This window comes from Vombatus ursinus, unplaced genomic scaffold (assembly GCF_900497805.2).
Source record: "Vombatus ursinus unplaced genomic scaffold, bare-nosed wombat genome assembly UNPS02000582.1, whole genome shotgun sequence".
NCBI lineage: Eukaryota > Metazoa > Chordata > Mammalia > Diprotodontia > Vombatidae > Vombatus > Vombatus ursinus.
Window position 1 is genome coordinate 36919413 of NW_020940360.1, and position 24105 is coordinate 36943517.

The 24105-nt window shown below is 40.4% G+C and overlaps 1 protein-coding gene and 1 pseudogene across 1 annotated transcript in view; both read left to right on the forward strand.

Annotated features, from left to right (window-relative positions):
• Positions 1–24105, forward strand: part of LOC114037753 — a 188314-nt gene that overhangs the window by 78869 nt on the left and 85340 nt on the right. Inside the window, exons 21-26 of the mRNA XM_027854705.1 lie at positions 5758–5851; positions 6724–6861; positions 10716–10870; positions 11888–11999; positions 13865–13914; positions 16186–16362. Coding sequence (XP_027710506.1) covers positions 5758–5851; positions 6724–6861; positions 10716–10870; positions 11888–11999; positions 13865–13914; positions 16186–16362 — 726 coding nt within the window. The remainder of the gene's footprint in view (positions 1–5757; positions 5852–6723; positions 6862–10715; positions 10871–11887; positions 12000–13864; positions 13915–16185; positions 16363–24105) is intronic.
• LOC114038340 lies at positions 8986–9419 on the forward strand (annotated as a pseudogene).

The window sequence follows — 24105 nt, forward strand, 5'->3', positions numbered from 1 at the left end:
TGAGGCTTACTCACACCTACTAATACACCTCTCCATTGCCCTTTGGGAGACCCTCAACTTTAATTCCACATCACTAGAAGAGTGCTATTATTAAAAAGATGGACTTTTGTGTCAGGGAGAAACTGGTTTCTGTAGTAGATTTTTGTGCAAGGCTTTAAATGAAAATACAGATTGAATGAAGAGTCCATCTCTCTCTCTGTGTCTCTGTCTCCATCATTTCCAGCTTAGTGACCGTAGTCTGAACCCAGACAGTGGAACTATATTGAATAAATGCTCGTCCAGGCAGTAACCCCTACCTGAACCCATGAAATGTCATTCTTTTATTTGTAATGCCCAAGGTGCTAAGCCATTGGGTGAGAGTTCCAATGAACAATCCTGGGCATTTGAGCCACTGCCTATGTGACCTATATCAGTGGTGTCAAACTCAAATAGAAATGGGGCCATTCAACTGTACATAAGGATCCCTGTAGCACATATTGACTTGGAGAACCACATATTAGCATGATCTATGTTTTATTGTATTTTTATTTATTTTGTTAAGTATTTCCCAAATACATTTTAATCTAGTTTGGGATCACTTGACAGCAGGCATTGATTGGAAGAGGGTAAGGCCTTGCTTTCCACAGATGCCCTGGGGCCCAGGGACTGATTGGAGGAGAGGAAAAGTGCTGGGAGCCAGAAAGAGGAGGTATGCTGGGATGAGAGCTCATCTAAAGTTATGGTAGTAAGTGGAAGAGACCGTAGCAGAGGTGGTCAGGACCAGACCTAAGAGGACACAGACTGTATAGAAAAACCAGAGCAGGAGAGAAAGGGATCAAGATGCAGATGTTGTCTTTACAAATTTCCAACTCTCCCCATGCCATTGAGAAATCCCCTATGGATGTTGTGAGTTTGTATGTGTGAGACTGGGAACTGATGCTTTGGGGATGAAGGAAAAATAACCCTATTTCCTTGCCAAATGGATTGTTGTTGTTGTTGTTCAGTTGTTTCAGTCATGTCCAACTCTTCATGACCCCATTTTGGGGCTTCTTTGCAAAGATGCTGGAGTGGTTTGCCGTTTCCTTTTGTAGTTCATTTTACAGATGAGGAAATTGAGGAAACAAGGTTAAGTGACTTGCCCCAGATCACATCGTTAGCAAGTGTCTGAGGCCAGATTCGAACTAAGGAAGATGTCTTCCTGACTCCAGTTTCTGTACTCTATACACTGTGTCACCTACCAGTGCCTGCTAAATGGGGCTTACAGGCAAACCCCACCCAAAAGGGAAAAAAAAACCAAACCCGTAACTTATTTATAAAGGTCCTTCCTTTGAAGCAGGTTTTGTTTAGACTCCCATTTGCACAGTTTTTCAGTGACTTAGAATGCTCTGTTGTTTCTTTGAGAAAGGACTGAAATATATTCCTCCCATTGTGCCCTATCACCCTCTCCCTCCGATCTTGCTCATGTTTGCATGGATCCCTTATAGCTAAAACCCAGCTGTTGAGATGGACATGCTCTTTTATGAACCTCTGAATAACTGTTGAGAGTCCTGCTGCAGATTTCAGGGTTTTCTGTGTAAAATGCAAAATAAACCTTTATATCAAAAAAGAAGCAAACAACAAAAAAGTATGAGGTAATATACTTTATGTAAAAATGTTTATTAGGATCTTGTTGCTTGCAGATGAATTGACTCAAATTATCTTAGATGAAAGCTAGAAACAAGTCAAATTCAGCTGTACCAGATATAGCAGAATGGATCAGAATCCAGTCATAGAATTGGGTTATTCTGAGGATTTCTCCAAATTAAACCTGGTCCAGATGACAAGAGTAGTGGGCTCTAGGAACTCTCATTAATATAGGGAACTCCTTCTACCAATGCAGGTTGGTACTTTTTCTACAACTTAGAATCTTAGAGATTTGCCTAGAGATTTTGGGAAGATGAAAGTAAATCTGATTTGTCATTATGATATAACAGAAAGCATTCAACCCATTGACAAGAAAACCTGAGTCCTTTCTTTTCTTTTTTCTTTTTTTAATTAATTATTTTTAGTTTTCAACATTCACTTCCATAAGATTTTGAGTTTTAAATTTTCTCCCTCTCGCTTCCCTCCCTCCTCCCCAAAATGACATGCAATCTGATACAGGCTCTACATATACATTCATATTAAACATATTTTCACATTAGTCATATTGTAAAGAATAATTAGAACTGATGGGAGGAACTATGAGAAAGAAGAAACAAAACAACAATGACAACAACGAAAAAAGAGAGCAAATAGCATGCTTCCATCTGCCTTCAGACTCCATAGTCCTTTCTCTGGATGTGGACAGCGTTTTCCATCATGAGTCTTTTGGAGCTGACTTAGATCCTTTCATTGCTGAGAAGAGCTAAGTCTAATACACTTAGTTAGTCATCACACAACGTTGCTGTTACTGTGTAAAACGTTTTCACAGTTCTGCTCACTTCATTCAGCATCAGTTCATATAAGTCTTTCCAGGTTTTTTTGAAGTCTACCTGCTCATTTATAGCACAATAGTATTCCATTACATTCATATACCATAACTTGTTCAGCCATTTCCCAATTGATGGGTATCCCCTCAATTTCCAATTCTTGGCCGCCACAAAAAGAGCTGCTATATATATATTTTTGTACATGTTGATACTTTTCCAATTTTTATGATCTTTTTGAAGTATAGACCTAGAAGTGGTATTGCAGGGTCAAAGGGTATGCACAGTTTTGTAGCCCTTTGGGCATAGTTCCAAATTGCTCTCCAGAATGGTTGGATCAGGGGCAGCTAGGTGGTGCAGTGGATAGAGCACTGGCCCTGGAGTCAGGAGGACCCGAGTTTAAATCTGGCCTCAGACATATAATACTAGCTGTGTGACCCTGGGCAAGTCACTTAACCCCAAATGCCTTGCAAAAAAACAAACAAGCAAACAGAATGGTTGGATCAGTTCAAACTCCACCAACAATGCATTAGTGTTCCAATTTTCCCATGTCTTCTCCAACATTTTCCTGTTTTGTCATGTTAGCGAATCTGTTGGGTGTGAGGTGGTACCTCAGAATTGTTTTGATTTGCATTTCTCTAATCAATAGTGATTTAGAGCATTTTTTCATATGACTATAGATAGCTTTAATTTCTTCCTCTGAAAACTGCCTGCTCATATCCTTTGACCATTTATCAATTGGGGAATGACTTGTATTCTTATAAATTTGACTTAGTTCTCTATATATTTTAGAAATGAGGTCTTTATCAGAGACACTGGCTATAAAAATTGTTTTCCAGCTTTCTGCTTCCCTTCTAATCTTGGTTGCATTGGCTTTGTTTGTGCAAAAACTTTTCAATTTAATGTAATAAAAATCATCCATTTCGCATTTCATAATGTTCTCTTTTGACCACCACCTCCCTCTGTCTATCCTCCCTTCTATTAGCCCCCTCCCTTTTCTTCTCCTTTACCCTTTCTGCTTCTTCCCTCCCTTCTATTCACTCCCTCCCTTTTCTTTTCCCTCTCCCCTCCTACTTCCTATAGGGTAAGTTAGATTTCTATACCTAACTGATTATGTTATTCCCTCTTTGAACAAAATTTGATGAGAGTAAGATTCGAACAATGCTGGGCCCTTTTCTTGAATCTGTTCTGGGTTCACTGTTTACCTTGGCCAGATCACTTCACTAACATATGCCTTTCTCTTCCTGTCAATAACATGGGAATAGCAACATTTGCTTTGTAAAGTGATGGAATTGGTTTTCTGATAAATTATCAATTTGCTTCCCCCTGAAATTTTGTGACTGCCATGAGAATGGGGAGAGGGTGGAAGAAGGAGAAAGAGAGAGAGGGAGAGGGAGGAAGGGGGGAAGAGAGGGAGAGAGAGAGAGAGAGAGAGAGAGAGAGAGAGAGAGAGAGAGAGAGAGAAAGAGAGAAGAAAGCAGGATCTTACAGGATAAATAAATGGCAAAGACTCAGACATGACTCTTTCCTCCTCTTGGCACTGGTGCTGAACTGATTCTGTAACCCAGACACCAGGAAGTCCAGATTCTCACTCCTTTGACATTTCTAGACTCATAAGATTTGAAGTTCTAATGCTTTCACCTAGAGTAGAAAAGAACAGAACTGAGAAGCCAGTGACCATGGCCCTAGGCCACACATTGGCCTCACTGGGAAGGGCCCTGATGACATTATTTCTCACCAGCCTCTGTCAACAAAAGAGACATACTACCTGAGTGCAGAGAATTAGGCAATGAAATGAAGCTGACTCAGGTATTTTTGAAGATATTTGTAGTTCTGGCTACTTAGCCAATTGAAAAAAGCTTGTCCTAATCCCATGGTAAGCATACAGGCACCAATTATAGAATGTCAATGCATGCTCCACAATCTCTTCAAAATACCTCCATTCCATGTCATCACAAATATTGCAGAAGTAGGTTTCTCAGCCTCTTCACATTTGGAGACACTTTCAGAGACACTCTGAGCATACCCCAGACCTCCATTTCATATAAGTAATTGCTACATGGTGGCTCCACAGAACTCAGTGTCATAGAATGGAAAAGTAGATAAGACAGTGAGTCAACTAACATTTATTTATTAAGTACTTACTTGTCCCATAAAGAAGTAAAGTTCCCAAGTTTTGCAAATGAATGAAACTTTGCCAAAAACTGAAGGGAAGGGAACATGGATCTCATGGGTTCATGGACACCATGTTAAGAAACCCTACATTAGAGGGAAAGAAGCCTTAGCAAAATAAGACTTTCCCAAAGTACATCTCTTAGTTCTTGATATAAAACCAAGCTCCTACCTTTCAGGGTTGTCATGAGTTTAAAATGAGATCATATATGTGAAGGACTTTGCTTTAACCTTAAGGCAAATAAGTAAATATTAGCTATTATTGTTATTATTATTAATTCTACAGTTAATTTGAATAGAATTTTCCTGGAATGGAAGCATCGAGTGCTGCAGTGGATGGGCCAGGAAACATGAATTACAAGATAGTGGCTAACTAGGATCCCCATATCTATTAAAAAAAATATTACTTTTAGGAAAAAATAACAGATTTCTCTGAAATTGAACAGTGCTTCTTAAAAAAGAAATTATATTTTTTTGGAATTGTTTTTCAGTATTATTGCTTTTCTGATGAGATCTCATTTTAGGGGTACAGCATATATTCGGGGCAACATATATTGAAGGCAGCTAGATGGCTCAATGGATAGCGTGCTGGGCTTGTGAGTTCAGATCTAGCCTCGCTTATTAGCTGTGTGACCCTGGGCAAAACCTCTGTTTGCCTTGGAGGCAGGTAGGTGGCTCAGTGTCTAGAGCACTGGGTCTGGAGTCAGGAAGACCTGAGTTCAAATTCGACCTCAGACACTTACTAACTGTGTGAACCTTTGCAAGTCACTTTACCTCTATTAGCCTTAATCCACCTGAGAAGGAAATGGCAAACCAATCCAGTATCTTCGCCAAGGAAACCCCATAGAAGGTATTGGCATGCTATGGTCCATGGGGTCACAAAGAATCAAACACTACTGAATGGCTGAACAACAACAACATATATTTGGGAATGACACATATTTGGACTAATGGTATATTTGAGTTCTCTAAAGACTTTTGGGAAAAAGTATAAGTAATAAATCCAACAAACATATAAAGATAATGATATTGTTCTCCAGACAGAGAAGTCAAGGCATTTATTCTGTCCTTTAGACTGACTTTAGACCTTTAGATCTTTCCATTAATGACATAAGTCAGATCAGTGGGATTAGTTTACATTTATTTTTTTTCCTTGTAGATATGCTCCCTCTACACTTCAGTTGGCCATCTCTGAGGTGGATGATAATCATATTGGAAAATTTAGTTTTCACAAAAAGGAAAGCATTTTTCAGGTAAACTTTTTTTTTTCACCCAAAGGAAGTCAAAGTAAACTTACCAGCCACATGTATATTACCCGTGACCAGAATCATGTTATGTTAGTCCCAGGATTTTAATTCCCTCTTGTAATCATAGCTCCCAAAAGTTCATAAGTATAATTATGTACTGTTTTTATATTTCTTGTAGTTTGGCATAATATCTCCTACATATATTTTAATAACTGTGGCAGGAATTCCTATTGGGCAATAAAAATAAGCCACATGTTTCTAAACACCTTTTCTTAAACTGCCTTTTTAAAAAAATGCACTCATTTTGGAAGACTTTTAACTGAGTTTGTTAAATCATACAGTAAAATGAAAGCTCTTTGAGAGCAGGTTCTGATTTTCATTTTCATTCTCTGCTTCCCCAGCACCTGTACAAGAGCCTGGCATATAATAGGTGCTTAATAAGTGTTTGTTAAGTTGAATTAACTATAAGAAACTTACTGGTGTTCATTTCTCTCTGGCTCATCAGGAGAGATTTCTTGGCTTTTTGTTGGGGACAGTGGGAGGGGGAAGAAGAGATTAAACATTAACATGATCTGGGTTGCTTTATTCTGCATGGCAGCCTATTTCTGGATATAAATCTTTCAAAATTTGTCCAGTATCCTCAAAGGAAGCTGAGTCAAATTTGCAGCTTTTGGGAAAAATTAGACCTGGGTGACCGCCAGTGCTCAAGGCTGCCTGAGAGACCATTTGCTCTAAATACAGCCCTGGGGCTCTGAGGCCCAGGTCAGCACTATTTCTAAAGGTTTCCCACACAGTGAACAGATAGCACACATCATCCTGTCTTTTCCTTTGTGATTGAATAACAACTTCCCAGTGTTTCTCATACTTTCTTTCTTCAGCTCTTGTTCCATTCAGGAGTGGAAAACATGCAAGTGACTCTGGCTTGCCAGACTGCTCAGAAAAATGCTCTGATGGTCACTGTCCAGCAGGCTGCATTCTGCCACAGCCCACAGTCGATCTGCCCCATGGACAGACAGGTCAGCCCACGGGATTAGACGCACCAGAAAACTGCTGCATTATCACTAGCTGAAGCCAATTAATTGCAGCTGGGGAGTTTGGCTGTTTGCTATCAGGGTTTTTCTCTTTTAGGAAGTATGAATCTATGACCACATTCCTTAGTATAGTATTCGTCTGTCTCTTGCTTTTCTTTTTTCTCTTTCTCCCCTTTAATGTACTGGTTATTGATACATTTTCTATAGATCACTTTAGGAGACTGGCCAAATGTGAGCAATGCACAAGAAAATGTGAGAAATAGCCTAGGCCTAAGGAGATGAATTTTCCTATTATCCCATAAAGCTTGAGAAGCAAAAGCTATTATTGCTTCTTACTCATGCAGGTTCGCTGAAGAAGAATGTAGGCAGACTTGAATGAATTGTAAAAGAATTATCTAGTAAGCAAAGGCAGGTCAGATCACTGTGATAAGGAAGTCAGGTCCCTCACAGGATGGTAACCTGATTGGTCAGTGCCAATCTTTCCTACTATGGCTTACACAAGAGTTCTTGATACCAAGGTGGAATGAAGGGAATGCTGTAGAGAGGGGAAAGAATAAAAGGACCTAAATGTGTTTGGAAGGGATGTAGAAAAGAAGGGATCTTTGCCTGAAGTATATGCAGAGAGGTTAAACCTTAGGTATAAAAAAAAAATGATTTCCCTAAATCATTCTTGCAAATAGACCCTGAAGTACATTGGGCTGGCAGGGATTCTGTTCAGTTCATTAACTAAGTAATCATCCCTCCTACCTTGGTCAACACCACCCTTTCTCTTTGGCTTCTTTCCATCTCATTTGGATAAAAAAATATGGACTCCTTGTTTATATACTAAGAACTTCCTGCCTCACCTCCAGCCCTGATGGGGTGAACTGTTTTTAGCACAGAGGACCGTGAAAGTGAAACAAGGAATTAAACATAGAAATTTGTTCTTAAGGCCTGCTGCTTGACTTTCTTCAGGGACCTAATCTTAAGGTTCAAGGCATATATTTTTTTTATTATACTGAAATGCCCAAAAGGTCTTTGGGTTATGTTTTTTTTGGGGGGGTGGGGCTAGGCAATGGGGTTAAGTGACTTGCCCATTGTCACACAGCTAGGGTCAAGTGTCTGAGGCCAGATTTGAACTCAGGTCCTCGTGACTCCAGGGCTGGAGCTCTATCCATTGTGCCACCTAGCTGCCCCTCCAAAGGGTCTTTGGAAGAAATAAGTTGGGGAACCACTAACAGGATTCTCCCTCTTAAGTTTACCTTTTTTCCTTCACTCTGAGTTGTCTTGGCATGGGCTCCTACTCAATTCTCTACTGTCAGACTAATTTTTTTTTTCCTTCTTATGAAGAATGAGAGGGAGAACTTCCCTTTACATAGATAGACCCCTCTATGATTTGGAAAAGAGTATCCTCACTAAAGTGAGTAGCACACGTGTAACCGTGACTACCCTGGACCCCCACTGCTGGAAGGCCAGTGTGTTACATTTCATTCCTCCCTCAGGGTTCTCCCATACTTTTAGGCGGTTGAAAGGGGTATTATCTAGTCTCTGGCATTGGCTCAAGGCCCTTCCAGTTGTGTTCCCTTAATCTGTAGGGAGTCACCCCGGTTCAATGTAAATACCTACCAATCAGATAATCTTTTAAAAAGAAATATTTACTTCAATGATATAGCAAGATCCAACATACAAAAATTCCCTGTACCACTTTACCCACTTTGGTCCTTGTGGCAGGGGATTTGGTTCACAGCCTAGTTTAGTTATAATATAGCATTAATCCCACCAAATCCCAAATCCAAAGTCCTTCTGGGCTTGTGCATTTCTCTGGGCTTCCCTGATGGGCTGGTTGCAACATCTGGTCTGGAGCCCTGGGCTCCAAGGTTGCCATGGCTTGAGCTCCCAGGTCCAAGACTCCATTTTCTGCACCTAGAACTGGTAAAAGCACAGATGAAATAGGCCAAAATGCCAAGGCTATTTCCCAGGATCACAGGACCTGAGGGGAAAGGGAAAGTGGCCCTTCCCTCATTTAGTTTAGTGCATGATGTCATGGTGTGAGTGAATGAGACCCTTGGATGCCACCAGAAAGAGAGACAGACAGACAGACAGAGACAGAGAGAGACACACAGGTCTCTTTTCCTGACAGCAGACAAGATGGCGGAAGTGGAGCAGAAGAAGCAGCGAACCTTCCTGGAGTTCACCTGCCGCGGCGCGTACCTGGATCAGCTGCTGGACCTATCCTATGCAGCTCATGCAGTCGTACGCGCTGGGCAGCGGCGGCGACTCAACAGGGGTCAGCGGTGCAAACAGCATTCCCTCCTGAAGCGCCTGCACCCCCCATGGAAAAGCCCGAGGTTGTAAAGACATGCCTTCGGGATACAATCATCCTGCTGGAGATGGTGGGAAGTATGGTGGGCGTCTATAACGGCAAGACCTTCAGTCAGGTAGAAATTAAGCCCGAGAGGATTGGACGCTGCCTGAGAGAATTCTCTGTCACCTACAAGCCTGTGAAACACGGCCGGCCGGATATTGGAGCCACCCACTCCTCTCGTTTCAGCCTTCTCAAGTAACCTGGATCCTAACAATAAAAATAAGAAGCTTCTTAAAAAAAGAGAGAGAGAGAGAGAGAGACACACACACACACACACACACAGAGAAACTTTACCAGTCTTGTAGTTTTAAAGAATCACCTCAGATACTTACTAATCTTGGGATTCTAGACAAGTCATTTAATCTCTCTGGGCCTCGGTTTTGTCATCTGCAAAAGGAGAGAGTTGTACTCAAATGACCTCACCTGCCCCTTCCAGCTCTAAAGCTTTGATTCTGTGGTTTCATATTTGTTCAGTCTAGGAATAGAGCCCAGACCTTCTACTTGGGGAACTAACATTAAATTCCTTATTTCACTTCTTTCTTTCAAAATGATAACTTTCCCTTTTAGACAATGTATCCATAAATAATCAAGGATTGCAACCTGTCTGCAATTTACAATCTTAGAGTTAGTTGGCTCGGGGAGGTTACCTGATTTGCCCATCGTCACACAATTAGTAAGCTTCAGGGGCAGGATTTGAACCCATCTCTTCCTGACTCCAAGTCCAGCTCCGTATTCACTCACAATGTTCCCTCTCTGTCTGACAATAATTTAGAAAAATGTAAAGACTGTATTCAACACTTTGCAGCCCACAATTCAGTTCATAACTTTGAAGATGTCGTTTTCTACATTGCAGTTTCGCCAAGTTCAAATCCAGCTTTAAACATTAACTACTTGTGTGACCATGGGTAAGTCACTTCATCTCCCTCAGCCTCAGTTTCCTGATCTGAAAAATGGGGGAAATAATAGCACTTCCCTCCCAGGGTTGTTGTGAGGATCAATTGAGATATTTGTAAAGGGCTTTGACAAGCCATAAAGTACTATACAAAGGCTGTCTGCTCTTCTTCTCCTCCTCCTCCTTCTTCTTCTTCTTACTATTATTATACCTTGCACAGGATAGTGGACAGGTAGAACCTGCCTTCATTTGCTTGCACCGTGTGCATATTCTGAGGATATTTTCCATTTCTTAGGCAATGGCTAGGTCAGTCAACGGTATTTACTGAGTGATTCTCCATGTTTGAGTCTCTCAGAGGGACCTTTGTTCAGCCATACTTTACCAGGGGAAAAGCTCCTTTACTTCACTTCATCTTCTTTGTGTGGCTAAGGGGCTGGGTGTAGTGTTTGTATCTTAACCTCATCTTTGGCAGCATGACCAGGCACTGTCTGAGCTATGTTAATAGGTGTTTGAGGTCAAATATAACTAGGAGATTTTTTCAGGACTCATGATCCCAAGTCCCATAAGAGCATCTAATGAAATCAAGTCCTTACAATATTCTAGGAAGGAAGTTCTCATCTGAGGAGCCGTGATGGGGCAGATTCAACCCATGGAAGTGCCAGCATCAGGAATGACAGAGAAAGCGCATCATTGGCCACAGCCCCCAAAGTCTCAGGCTCACTCATCCACCCCTCCCCAGGAGCCCAGCCTACTAAAAGGTATTACCATCAGAATTATGGAAAATATTCCTAATCAGTCCTTTTAATTAAATGAAAAACATTTTCTCTGGGAACCAGCATTGTACAGTAGGAAGGCCAGTGTTCCAGAAAGAAAAGAAAACTGGTCTGGCTAGTGATGCCCATGGATGAGAGCCACCTTCCCCTGGCACCCTGGGTACTAGAGTAGAGTCCACAATCCTGTGCCATGTGTCCCAAGGGCTAGAGTGAAGTCCCTCTGGGGCAGAAGGGTAGAGGGTGTGCATGGTGTGTGAGCTGCCTGGAGGAGCAGGGACAGGAGAAGGAAAACAGTGGGGCGGGGGAGGAGGCAAAGGACTTCTGCTCAAATCCCACTTCTGATATGTACTACCTATGAGACCTTGGGCAAGTCACTTAACCTTCGTGGGCCTCAGTTTGCTTATGTGTAAAATTAGGAGTTTGGACTAGGTCCAAACTCTGAGGTCCCTTTTGGCTCTAGATCTCTGACCCTGTGGTCATATCATAAGAGGTTATGGACCTGGGACACATCTGCACATACCTCCCCACCTATTGCCCCAAATCGAGCAGGGTTTGGGACTTTGGGCTAGCATGTCTGGTCTTAGGAAGTCCAATCAGTTTCAGGCACCTGCTAAGCTTCAGAAGTAGATGAAAGGGCTGGACTAGAGGGCCTCTCAGGGGCCTGCAGCTCTAAATCTGTGAGCCCCTGCGTTTCACTGGGCCTCGGTTTCTACATCTGTAAAGTGAGGGGGTTGGACTAGGGGACCTGCAAGGGCCCTTCCAGGTCTAAACCTGTGATCTCATGACTTGCTGGTGTTTTTTAAGGAAGGAATGATAATCCCTAATAAGCAAAGCTTCCTTGGAGCAGGTACAGAGCCGGGGAGAAGGAGGCACCTGTTTGGGCACTGACCTATTACCAGCTTCTGGGTATTACTGTGTGCCTGGTGTGGTTTCTAATTTGCTTCTTGACTGGTATCCAGTTACTTTACACGCAGAGCTCAGAGGTTTCTGTTCATTTGATAGGACTCCAGAGGCTTTTGTGTCCATTCAATTGGAAAAGCTGGGACCACGTGACATGATGCTGAATACCTTCCTCCAAAGGAAGGAGATCGTGGGCGAGCAAGTGACGAAGGCTGTGAGTCTGCAATGAAAGGAGGGGGGCTTTTATTCGTTTTGGGTTGTTAACAACAAAAACAGGGTTTGTATCTGGGGAATGGAAGGAATAAACATTTATATAGTGCCTACTATGTGCTAAGAATTTCTTATTACAAGTATTATCTCATTTGATCCTCATAAGAACCCTGGAAGAGGTCGGTGCTATCATTATCCCCGTTTTACAGTTGAGAAAACTGAGACCGAAAAAGGTTATGTTACATGCACAGGGTGACACGGCTAGTAAGTATCTGAAGCTAGAATTGAATTCGTGTCTTCCTGACTCTAGGCCTATCCTTATATACCAGCTTTCAGCCTGAAGATGCTGATTCCTAAAATGTATAATGCTTCATAGATTATAAGCCAATTTGCAGGTGATGTTAGTTTACTTATTGAACTCATTACCGCAAATACAGCTTGTTACAAATCTGTCTATTTAGCAGCAAGTACTGGGCTTCAAAAATTAATAACATGTGGAGTGGATGAACAAATTGTGGTATCTGAATAAGTATAATGGTGCTGCACCATTAAAAAAGATGACTGAGGACTACAGAGAAACATGGGTAAACTCGTATGAACTGATGCAGAGGAAAGTAAGCTGAACCAGCAGAGCAATATACAAAATGGCTCTAATAATGCTGATAAAAAGAACACTAAGTTAACTAAACTAAACCAAAGGTGAATGCTGTGTAATTCTAATGACCAATGTAGGCTTGGAAAAGAGATAAGGACAGACACCTTCCACCTTTTTTAGGAGGAACGGGGAATTAAACATGCAGAATGTTGCATATACTGCCAAATGTGGGTCCTGTTTTCATTGGTTTCATTTACAAAGGAAGGCTGACTGGGGGAAGGGATCATATCTGGATATTACTGTGATGTAAAATGAAAAACATCAAAATAATTTTGATTTGAAAATTATTTGGAATCTAAATTTATAGCAATGAATCTAACAGTCTAATCTGAATAATGCCTAATAATTTCAAGTTAAAGCAGGAGATAGAATGTTGGCGATTGTAAAAAATATATATAGCCTCTTTAATTTGATTACCAACAATTATAGAAAATTATTTTACAAAATGTTTAAAGAGATACTATATTGTTCACTCCTGTTAGTGTTATGGGGGCAGCTAGATGGCCCAGTGGATAGAGCACTAGACTTAGAATCAAGAAGACTCATCTTCATGAGTTCAAATCCAGCCTCAGACACTTACTAGCTGTATGACCCTGGACAAGTCACTTAACCCTGTTTGCTTCAGTTTCTTCATCTATAAAATGAACAGGAAAAGGCAATGGCAAACCGCTCCGGTATGTTTGCCAAGAAAACCCCATAAATGTTATGGCTTGCAAAGAAAAGGAAAATGGTGTAACATGATAAAATAATCTTTTTACCAAAGTCAGGAAACCAGAGTTCTAGTCCTGGATCTGCCATTAACTGTTTGATATTAAGCAGTCTTTATACCTCTCTGAGCCCAGTTTCTTCATCTGCAAAATGAAGGGGATCTGGAATATTTGGGGTTTTTAATACTTTTTTCATAATTAATTAACCCTATTGCTTAAAAAAAAAAGAAAGAAAAGGAAAAAAAACAAGAAGCAGAGTGTTCGTATAGGCAGAAGCTTTTCACCAAGTGAAAAGTGCCATAGACTTATTAAATGATCTCCCAGGACATACAGTACCAGGAGTATATCAGAAAGAAGTCCTCCTTAGGTGATTATCAATGTCATTGCCTTGGGAAAGAGGAATTCAGTATTCCTGTGAGATTTTTGAGTCGGTGTATGAATGCAGACAGTTGCAGGTGACAAATACAGTCAACTATCTAATAAAGGAAATATCTTCATTTATCACAGGATGAAATTGGGAAAGTCAAGCGGGAAGTGATTGTAGAATACTGTCAGAAGTAAGTGCCATATTTGGAATTTGGTAGAAGTCAGCACATAAAACCCCAGTGAGTTCTGTGCTGTACTTGCAACTCATAGCATTTAGATGCAAGTAGGAATAAATACTCTGGTAAATGTTTTAACAACCAGCTCTCAAAAAAAAATGTACACAGTACATACTTTTAAGTTTAATCAGCATTATTAACATTTTCTCCATCACTTCTTAGATCTAGACAATAAACAAAACATTAAGTCCAGCCCTAATCTGTAGCATTTGCCAGTTTCTGGGATGTAAGTGCTCACACTGAAAATTTAACAATTAACTCTCTCTAGAACTCCATCACACCTCTTGAGGTACTCCTAAATTTAGGAATTTACATTTAACCAGATTCCTATGCATTCTCCCCTTCCTACACCTACCCTTCCTATCATCAAAACACACTTTCTTGGCCATCACTTTCCTATATATTTTCTCTTTCATTATTAGAATGTAAACTTTTTGAGGTCAGGAATCATTTTGCTTGCTTGTATTTATTTATGTCCCCAGTGTTCAGAACTTTTTGGGTGCCATTTCATTGTCTTGTTACCTTTAGATTAATATATATCTATAGACGTTTTGGTTACATGGAGGGGAATGGTGGCAATTACCAGTTTTTAGACTTTTTTCACTAACTGCAAATAAAAGAATATTTTTCTACATTGCATAGCATTCACCATCAGATTCTGTAAGGCACACTTAATTCATGCTATTCCATCCATTCTATCCCATGCATTCAGTTAAATCAATTATCTGAATAGTCCCTGCTAAAATTCAAAGATTGATTTGGCCTTTAACAGCCCATCTTGCCCTTCCCTCTTCCTCTAATAAGTGTTGGATCAACACAAACAACTGATGTATATCTGTTCTCCTTTGAAAGATCTCCTTTAAAAGATAAAAAGGGGATTCCATCAAATTTTCTAGGGTAGCTTATAAGATGTATTTTGATACAGGATTTCTCCTTATTTAATTTTAGATGTCAGTTTAGATCTAAACTAAACTTAACGTGAGCCAAGCCCACTTTCCCATCTTCCTTCTTTCATTACATAGGGTTAAACCTGGGTCTGTGTGTATGTATGTATATGTGCATGTATGTGTATCCCTTGAGTTTTCTAAGTGTTGATGCTTTGATGTGTGGATGTGTGTGTGTGTGTATATATATATATATTATATATGGGCTACACATACATACATACATACACACACATATATCCCTTTAGCCTTCCAAGTGTTGATGCTTTGAGATGTGTATATGTTTATGTGTGTGTATATATAAATATGTACACACACATACATATATGTTATATATATAATACCTCTTTAGCCTTCTAAATGTTGATGGTTTGGTGTGCATATGTTATACATGCATGTGTATGTGTATATATGTATATACATGTACATGTATACAGAGCAAGTAGGTGGAGCAGTAGATAGCATGCCAGGCATGAAGTCAGGAAATCTTATCTTCCTGAGTTAAAACCTGGCCTCCAACACTTACTAGTGTGACCTTGGGCAAGTCACTTAGCCCTGTTTGCCTCAGTACCTCATCTCTAAAATGATCTGGAGAAGGAGATGGCAAACCACTTTAGTATCTTTGCTAAGAAAACCCCAAATGGGGTCAGGAAGAGTCTACCATGACTAAAAAATAACAGAACAGTTAATATATATACATACATATACACACACACATACCCATGCATATATACACACATATATATGCATATGTATGTATGTGTGTATATGTGTGTGTATCCTTTTAGCCTTTTCTATGTTGATGTTTTGATGTGTATATATCTATATACCTAGATCTAGATATATAGATACATCTGTGTATCCCATTAGCCTCCTAAGTGCTGATGCTTTGTGGACCTTAGTCTTATGTCCATTGCTTTGGGGACTTCCTGTGGCAAGAGGTGGGCCTAGAAGGGTAACTGGGTCGGCTTGTGATATTTGTCTGTAGAAGCGGCATCAAAGTGTTCATTGAGGGAAACGCACAGACTTCCTTGAACTGCAGTTTGGTTACAGCTCATGGCACTTGAGAAATCAGCCTGGTACAGTAGAAAGAGATTTGGTTCTGGCATTCAGAGGAACTCGGTTCAAATCTCACTTCTGACCTTACTATCTGTGGGACCTTTGGGTCTTCGTCTGTAAAATGCAGAGGTTATTCTAGATGCCCTCTGCAGGTCCCTTCTAGCTCTTCTAAATTTCTGACCTTGTTGCAGACGGGGCCTCTTCTTTTGAACTTTTTCCACAGGCTGAATCATCGTATGTCCCAATACTCTCTCCGAGGGCAGATCATTGCCTACTGCAACAGTCTGAGAGCCCTGTTGGAGGACTTCCCTACTATCAGAAATACCTTCTTCATGATTGGGCAGCCACAAGAAAGAAAGAGAGAGAAGGAGTCCAAGGAACGTGTGCAGGCTAACCCCCGGTGGGTAATTTTTTTCCAACCTAGTTTCTCTGTCTTTAAGCATGAGATGCATCTTGGAGTTTGTCCTGAAAATCCTCCTTCCTGGATCCATTCACCATGGCAGTTGGACTCCAGTTAGAAGGTTTTTTGAGGGTCTCTACAGAATCAGATCACCAGGGACTTTCCCTTCCCATCTCCGTCCATTGTTGATCTGCTGTTGGGGGTGTAAAACACAATTGCTGGTTGTTTGGTTGGTGGTTGGTCTAGAAGGACCAGTGAAAGGCGGAGCTCTAAAGGCAAAAGCATCTCTTTAGTTCCAAGCCCTGAAAGCTTTCTTCATCTGTGGGCAGTTTTGTTGCTTTTCTAATGCACACAGTTTCCTTTTCCCTCTGGTGAGCCAAGAGATTTTCAACAATGAACGGTATTATTAAAGCCAGCAAGTGAAATGTGCCAATCTATCATTCAATAATAGCAACAGCTGACATTTACACAACATGTTAGGGGTTCTCAGAGCACTTTATAGACATTCGCTCATTTGATTCCTGTGGGATGGATACAGTTGACATGGCTGACAGCTTGCCACCCAATTTTCCTTCCACAAAATAGGAAAAAAAAAGGGTTGGGGGAGGTGGGGGAGGGAACTAATATTTAAAAATGGTAATGACTATCCTGGATGCAGTATCTTACAATGGGTTGAGAATTGGGCTGAAAGTGAGGAAGCCACGGGTTCAGCCTCTGCTGGTCTTGTCCCTCTGGGCTTAGCTGCTAAGTGCATCTGGGATCCCACCCCCACCCCCCCCTCCAAAAAAAGTGAACATTCTAGTAATCTAAAGTAATCCTTAGATTATTAAGATTATTAATACTTTCATGTTTTCTTTTTCTTTCTTTCTTTCTTTCTTTCTTTTTTTAGGCAATTGGGGTTAAGTGACTTGCCCAGGGTCACACAGCTAGTGTCAAGTGTTTGGTCTGAGGCCGGATTCGAACTCAGGTCCTCCTGACTTCAGGGCTGGTACTCTATCCATTGCACCACCTAGCTGCTTCTAAACTCTAATTCCATGTTTTCTAAAGAGCTCGTTATGCATATCCTGAGCTGTCTGGAAGGGAAGGTATTATCTACTGCTAAACGGCAGAGTAGATAGTGTTGGCCTTGGAGTCAGGAAGACCCGTGTTCAAATTTGGCCTCAGACACTTACTTACTGTGTGACCTTGGGCAAGTCACTTAACTACCTGGTGCCCCAATTTCCTCATCTATAAAATGAGGATAATAATAGCATCTACAGCTTCCTTGGTTGTTGTGAGGGTCAAATAAGATTTATTTGTAAAATGCTTTGCAAATCTTAGAGTGCTTTATAAATGCTGGCTATTATTACTATTATTCCTATTTTCTGATGGGCAAAAAATGAGTCACAAAATGGGAGTAAATTACTTATTCAGACCACATAGCAAACCAGTAACAGAGCAAGATTTCCAACCTTTGGTCTTGAAACTAGTAGGACGTTGTTCTGTCCACCTTCCTAGACCAGGAGTGGGGAACCTGTGGACCCGAGGCCACATGGCCCTCTAGGCACTCAAGTGGGGCCCTCTGACTGAATCCAAACTTCACAGAAAAATCCCCTTAATAAAAGGATTTGTTCTGTAAAACTCTGACTTTGTCAAAAGGCCACACCCAAGGACCTAGAGGGCCACGTGTGGCCTCAAGGCCACAGGTTCCCTGCCCCTGTCCTAGACCTTTCTGACTTTCTGACCTCCTATAATTTATTAAAGTGGGTGGGGAGTTAAGGGTGTGTTGGCAGCCTGGCATAGTTAGAGTAAGAGCACTGGGTTTAGAGTCAAGAGACCTGGATTTGTTCCCAGCAATTCTTACCTCACAGAGCTGATGTGAGGAAAGCAGTGTGAAAACCTTAAAGTGCTATAAAAGGTGAATGATTACTCTTGAGTAGTAGTGTAGTAGAGTGGCTAGAGTGCCAGCCGTGGCATTAGAAAGACTTGGGTTAGACACATAATGGCTATGTGATCATATGCAAAGTATTTCACCTCTATACTATACCCTGAAGGCAACCAGGTGGTGGAGTGGATAGAGCACAGGGCCTGGAGTCAGGAATTCAAATGAGTTCAAATCCAGCCAGTGGTTCCTAAACTTATTTCTTCCAAAGACCCTTTGGGCATTTCAGTATAACCAAAATATATATATATATATGCCTTGAATCTTAAGATTAGGTCCCTGAAGAAAGGAAATGGCAAACCACTCCAGTATCTTTGCCAAGAAAATCCTATATGGGGTCACAAAGAGTCAGACATGACTGAATGACTGAATAAGAACAACATACTATGACTCAGACAACTCTACAGGATTATCTGTAGAGGGAGTTTCCCTCCTGGAAGTTTCCCACAAGTCCTAGTTCTGAACTCCCTACTAAGAAAATCATGATTATCATTGTTATCTTCATTGTCATCTTCTATGTGATGGAGTCTGCATAGAAATATTTGGTCAGTCAGTAAGTTTATATCCTATTGTTTTTTCTTTATGTTTCATGGTGGTTGAACTATCTGGGGAGGTAGGTAAAATGATTGTTTTTTGTAAGTAAATATGAGCCTTGAAAGGGATATCAGTCAGTCAGTCAATAAACATTTATTAAGTGCCTACTATGTGCCAGGCACAGTGCTGAGGACTAGGGGTGCAATTATGAGAAATAAAGACAATGCCTGCCCTAAAGGAGCTTACACTCTAATGGAAGAAAAAAATACAGGAAAGAAATTGGGGGTCGAGGGATGAGGCAGAAGGGCTTAGTGGAGAAGCCAAAAAGTCCAAAATGAGTACAACTGGAGGAGTTGAAATTATGTGAACTCATCTACAGAAGATTCACTGAAATTATCTTCCAGGAAGGGCAGTAGCAAATAGCATAATGGAGAGGCTATGTACTTCATCTCTTTCCCACATAATCTTGCTTGCTTTTCATTATTTTTTTCATTATTTCATTCATAATATTTCATTGTTATTGTTGTTATCTCATTATTCAGACAGAAAATCATCCTAGGACCAGTCTACTATTATTCTTCTTTTATTCTGCTATTATTCTTCTATTTTTCTTCCATATTTAATGTTTTATAGCCTACTGCACAGGGAAATAAAGGAAATCTTTTTTTTTGTAGTTGAATAAAAGTACTGGGATAGGGCTGATCATAAATTAACTGAACAAATTATGGCAATATAAATGTAAGGGAATACTATTGTACCATAAAAAATAATGAAAGAGATAGTTTCAGAGAAAACAGAATGAACTGATGCAAAATGACATGAGCAGAGCTAGGAGAACAATTTATACAATGATGACAATGTTATAAAAACAGAACGTCAAAAAACTTAACTCTGATCAGTGCAATGACCAATTATAATTCCAGAGACCAATGAGGAAGAATGCTACCAACTTCCTAGTGGAGAAGTGATGGGCCTCAGGTGCAGAAATGAGGCATACATTTTTTAATGTGACCATTGTAGAAATTTGTTTTGCATAACTATATACATATTTGTTAGTGGAAGGGGGAGAAATAAATGCTTTTTAATTTAAAAAAAGTTTAAGAAAATAAGATCTTAAAATAATTACAAAAAAAAGTATTGAGATTTAAGCTCATCCTCTGTAGGTTTACTGAAATCATCTTCAATACAACCCCAGCAGCAGACAGGACAATGGGAATGATATGTGCCTCATCTTGCTTCCACGTAAATCATTCAGTTTATCAACTTGAATTTATTAATATTGGAAGGACCAGGTTCATTAACACAAAAATTTGCTCAACCCTTCTGGTGTTTCTTCTCTAGTGTTTCCTATATGCCCAGCCCTGTGCTAGGCACTGGGGATACAACAAAAATGAATGAAACAAACCCTATGCATGAGGAGTTTACACTCTATTGAGAAAGATGCCGATCCATATATACATATGTATAGAATAAATACAAGGTATTTTGGGAGGGAATGCACTAGCAGTTGGAGAAATCAGGAAAGGCTTCTTGTTGAAGATGGTGCTTGAGCTGAATCTTAAAGGGAGAGAGGGATTCTGTGAGGGAGAACTGAATGTACTCTAGGTGTGGAAGATGACCATGCGAAGGCTTGGAGATGAAAGATGGAGTGTCTTGTGTGAAGAAGGAGAGGAGATCAGATTGGCTAGATCAGAGAGTGTGGGAGGGGGAGTAATGCTCAGTAAGGCTGGGAAGATAGCTTGAGTACAGATTGCTAAAGGCTTAAAAGCTAAACAGAGGGGTTTATATTTGACTCTAGAGGTGATAGGGAACCACTGGAGTTGATTGAATAGGGGAGTGACATGATCAGATCTTAACTTAAGGAAAATCATATTGGTGATAGTGTTATTACTATTAATATTATCATCTTGTTCTCATCTTTTTAATGTGGTTCAGATAAAATGGCATTCTTATAATTATCATTATTATTAACAGACCTATGTTGTTGATACTTTGTTTTCTTCAAATTATTTGGATGGAACAGAATGTGGAGCATTGACTACATAACTGCACAGATAAGCTATCTGCCCATCACCAAAGGGAAGGCAAGAGTATGCCTTTGGGGAGTGTCTGTCTTACTGCTTGTTCTACCAAATGGGTTTAAAGTTTTTTGAGGTTACTTCCCCCATCCCCCTCCCTGCCCCATGAAACCAGAAAGAAAACTTTTTTTTTTCATGGAGAGCATAGGATCCTAAATAATCCAGTATGCAAGGAATCATCTATCTATTACAGGGTATTGACCTTTGGGTATTATTGGCTGTCAGCCATTTCTGACTTCAAGGAGTTGTGAATTATTCTAATCTTTAAAAGGCTGACATGTGGAACTGATGTTTTCCACAGTCCTCAAACTGTCCTCATCCTATAATTCCTGGCTATTATAGGTATTATAGCTCATGTGGAATGGAGGGGGGGGCAGGATAGGAGCTAAAGTGGATCCCTTGTCTCTGATAAGAGTCCCCTTCCTGCTTCCATTTCTTCCATTAGCTCCTTGTACTTTGTGGGGCTCCCAATGAAGAGATCAACCTCTGTCCATCTTCTGAGAAAAGGATATCTAGGAACCTAACAGTCATATAACTTGTTCTAAATAGCAGCTGCCTGCATGGGTACCTCTGCTGAGCCTAGATTACTCTCTTGAGTTTCCCAGTGTTATGGATATTTAGTAAATTCTGACATCTGCTGCCAAAGTTCTTGGCTGCTGGTGACTGGACACCAGGCGTCATAGCCAGTCCTTCCAAAGTAGACAGAAATCCAGAGCAAGGTTGGGGGAAAAAAAAAAAGGATGGAAACTAAATTGGCTAAAAAGCAAATGGTACCACTTGGAAATATGTCCTCTGTACAGGGAGCATTTGTGCTCCTCATTCCTGACATTAGCCAGAAGCTTATTCCATCCACTGTTTAGAAAAGCAAAAGGAGTACAGATGTCATTCTGTCATCCTGTAGCCTGGCTGTAGCCAGACATTTGTTCTTCCAAAAGGATATATTTCCGCCTTTTTGGACATTCAGTTTATTTCTCTTGGGCTCTATCCATGTTACAGTTGAACCCAAAAAAAAAAAAAAAAGGCCTCAGTATGAGCCTGAGAACAAGACTAGATGAAACCAGCTTAGGTCTGCTGTAGGACAGGAATAGAGGAACTCTGTGACAGCTAAGAAGAGGACCTTATCAAAATGAAACTCCAGGCAATGTCAGAGTTGAGAATTAACTGATGAAACCTCCAGCAAAATGGAGGCTGGGCAGAAGTTGTTCTATTTCCAGGGCTCTCCTGGTTTTGAACAAAGAGGAAACATGATTGGTTGGCATTTGATTGATAGTCATACACATAATTATTAATAGCATATTAATTATTAATGGTATCATTAAATCTTGTACTGACCATTAATAATCAGTGGTATTAATCAATAACTGCTATATTATTGATTAATAACATCATTGATATATTAATGATTAAGTAAACCAGTACAAAGCTAGTTATCAGTGTAGCATGTGGTCATTGCTGGTGGTAGACATCTAAATGAAAGTTGACCCAGCCTGTGCCAAGAAGTGCTATTCTGCTGATGTTGAAAACAAAAGTGAAGTGAATGTCACAGGGTTCCCCAGTATCTCTTACTTCTGCTAAATAAAGAAACTTCTGGATATATAAATATGGCTTCTGGATAAACTTGTTTGCTTCCCAGGGTAGCCACGCCCTAGATGTCAGAGGGCTCAGGTACAGTTTCTTCCACTGGAGGCCCCTCCTATGTTGTTCCCTCCTTCTTGCCAAACTTCCTGTCCTTAGCAATACAGTGGTGTCTAATATCACGAGAGACTTACTGACAGAATTCTCTTTTCTCCTGGTTGATGGGAAGAGGAGGATTAGTACTAAATGTTCCGGTATTTGGAGGTTGCCTGTTTCAATTCATTTCCTTCTGTGGGAGAGAGAGGGGAAGATGTTTGAATGACAAAGACTTATATATTTCACTTAAGAACATATCTATATTGATTTTTTTGTAACTCTTACGCTTCCTGATATATCCCTCCTTTCCACACCTTCCAGAAAGTAATATAACAACAAGAGTAATAATAATAATAATAACAATGATAGAGAGAGCTTTAAGTCTTGCACAATGCTTTACAAATATCTTATTATATCCTTTCAACAACCCTGCGTAGTAGGTGCCATTATTATCCCTATTTTACAAATAAGAAAAATGAGGCAGACAAAGGTTAAGTGAGTTGACCAGGTTTCACACAGCTAGTGAGTGTCTCTAGTGAGATTCAACCCTGGGGCTTCCATCTAGCTGCCTTTTATAAAATGTAACACTGACTATCTTGGCTCTTACTACCTAATGGCCAAGTGTGTTACAGTTCGCTCTTATCCCTAGGGTTCTCTGATAGCTTGAAGGGAGATTAGGAAGGGGAGAGTATCTGAAGGCCAAGTATGTTACATAAAGAATTTAAAAAAAAAAAAAAAGGAGAGGGAAGACAGTTCTGCAAAACCAATCAATATATTGGAAAAGACTGACAATGTATGTTGTTTACTATAACCATAGGCCCCACCTCTGCGAAGAAGCAGCTGGAGGTACCTCCTCATGTCACTTTGGAGCCAAGCTTCATCTTTATAATTTTACATCATTCAGTTTGGATTGTTTTGTTCTTCTTCTTGTTTCCATTTATATCATTGTAGTCATTGTGTATATTATTTTCCTGGCCTGGCTTACTTCATTTGGCTAATTCTACTTGTAATGATAATAATCTACTCCAAGCGTTTTAAAAATTATTTTGAATAGTGTCATAATTTTGAATCATAATTATTTAAGGCAGCATGGGGCTCAGTTTCCTCATCTTGGCCTCTGAGGTCCCTTCTACCTCTAACTCTATGAGCCCCCCTTTTAGGATCATGTTCAGTGTTGCTGTCTCTCATCCCTCAGCTAATAAGACAATGTAAATGGGAATAGAACTGCATCTGTGATTTCCTTGTTTGAGGGAACTCCTCTTGAGGAAGCTCCCTCCACCAATGCAGATGGGCACATTCTCTGTAACTGCATTCTAAGAAGCTTGCCCAGGGCACTGAAAGGCTAAGTGACTTGCCTTTGATCAACCAGCCAGTGCATGAGGAGAGGGAGGTCATGAACCTAGGTCTTCTTCCCTCCAAAGCTGTCTCTTTCTATCCACTAAACCAGGGGTGGGGAACCTGAGGCCTTGAGGCCACATGTGGCCCTCTAGGTTCTCAAGTGTGGCCCTTTGACAGAAGCTTCAAGTTGGGATTCCGTCA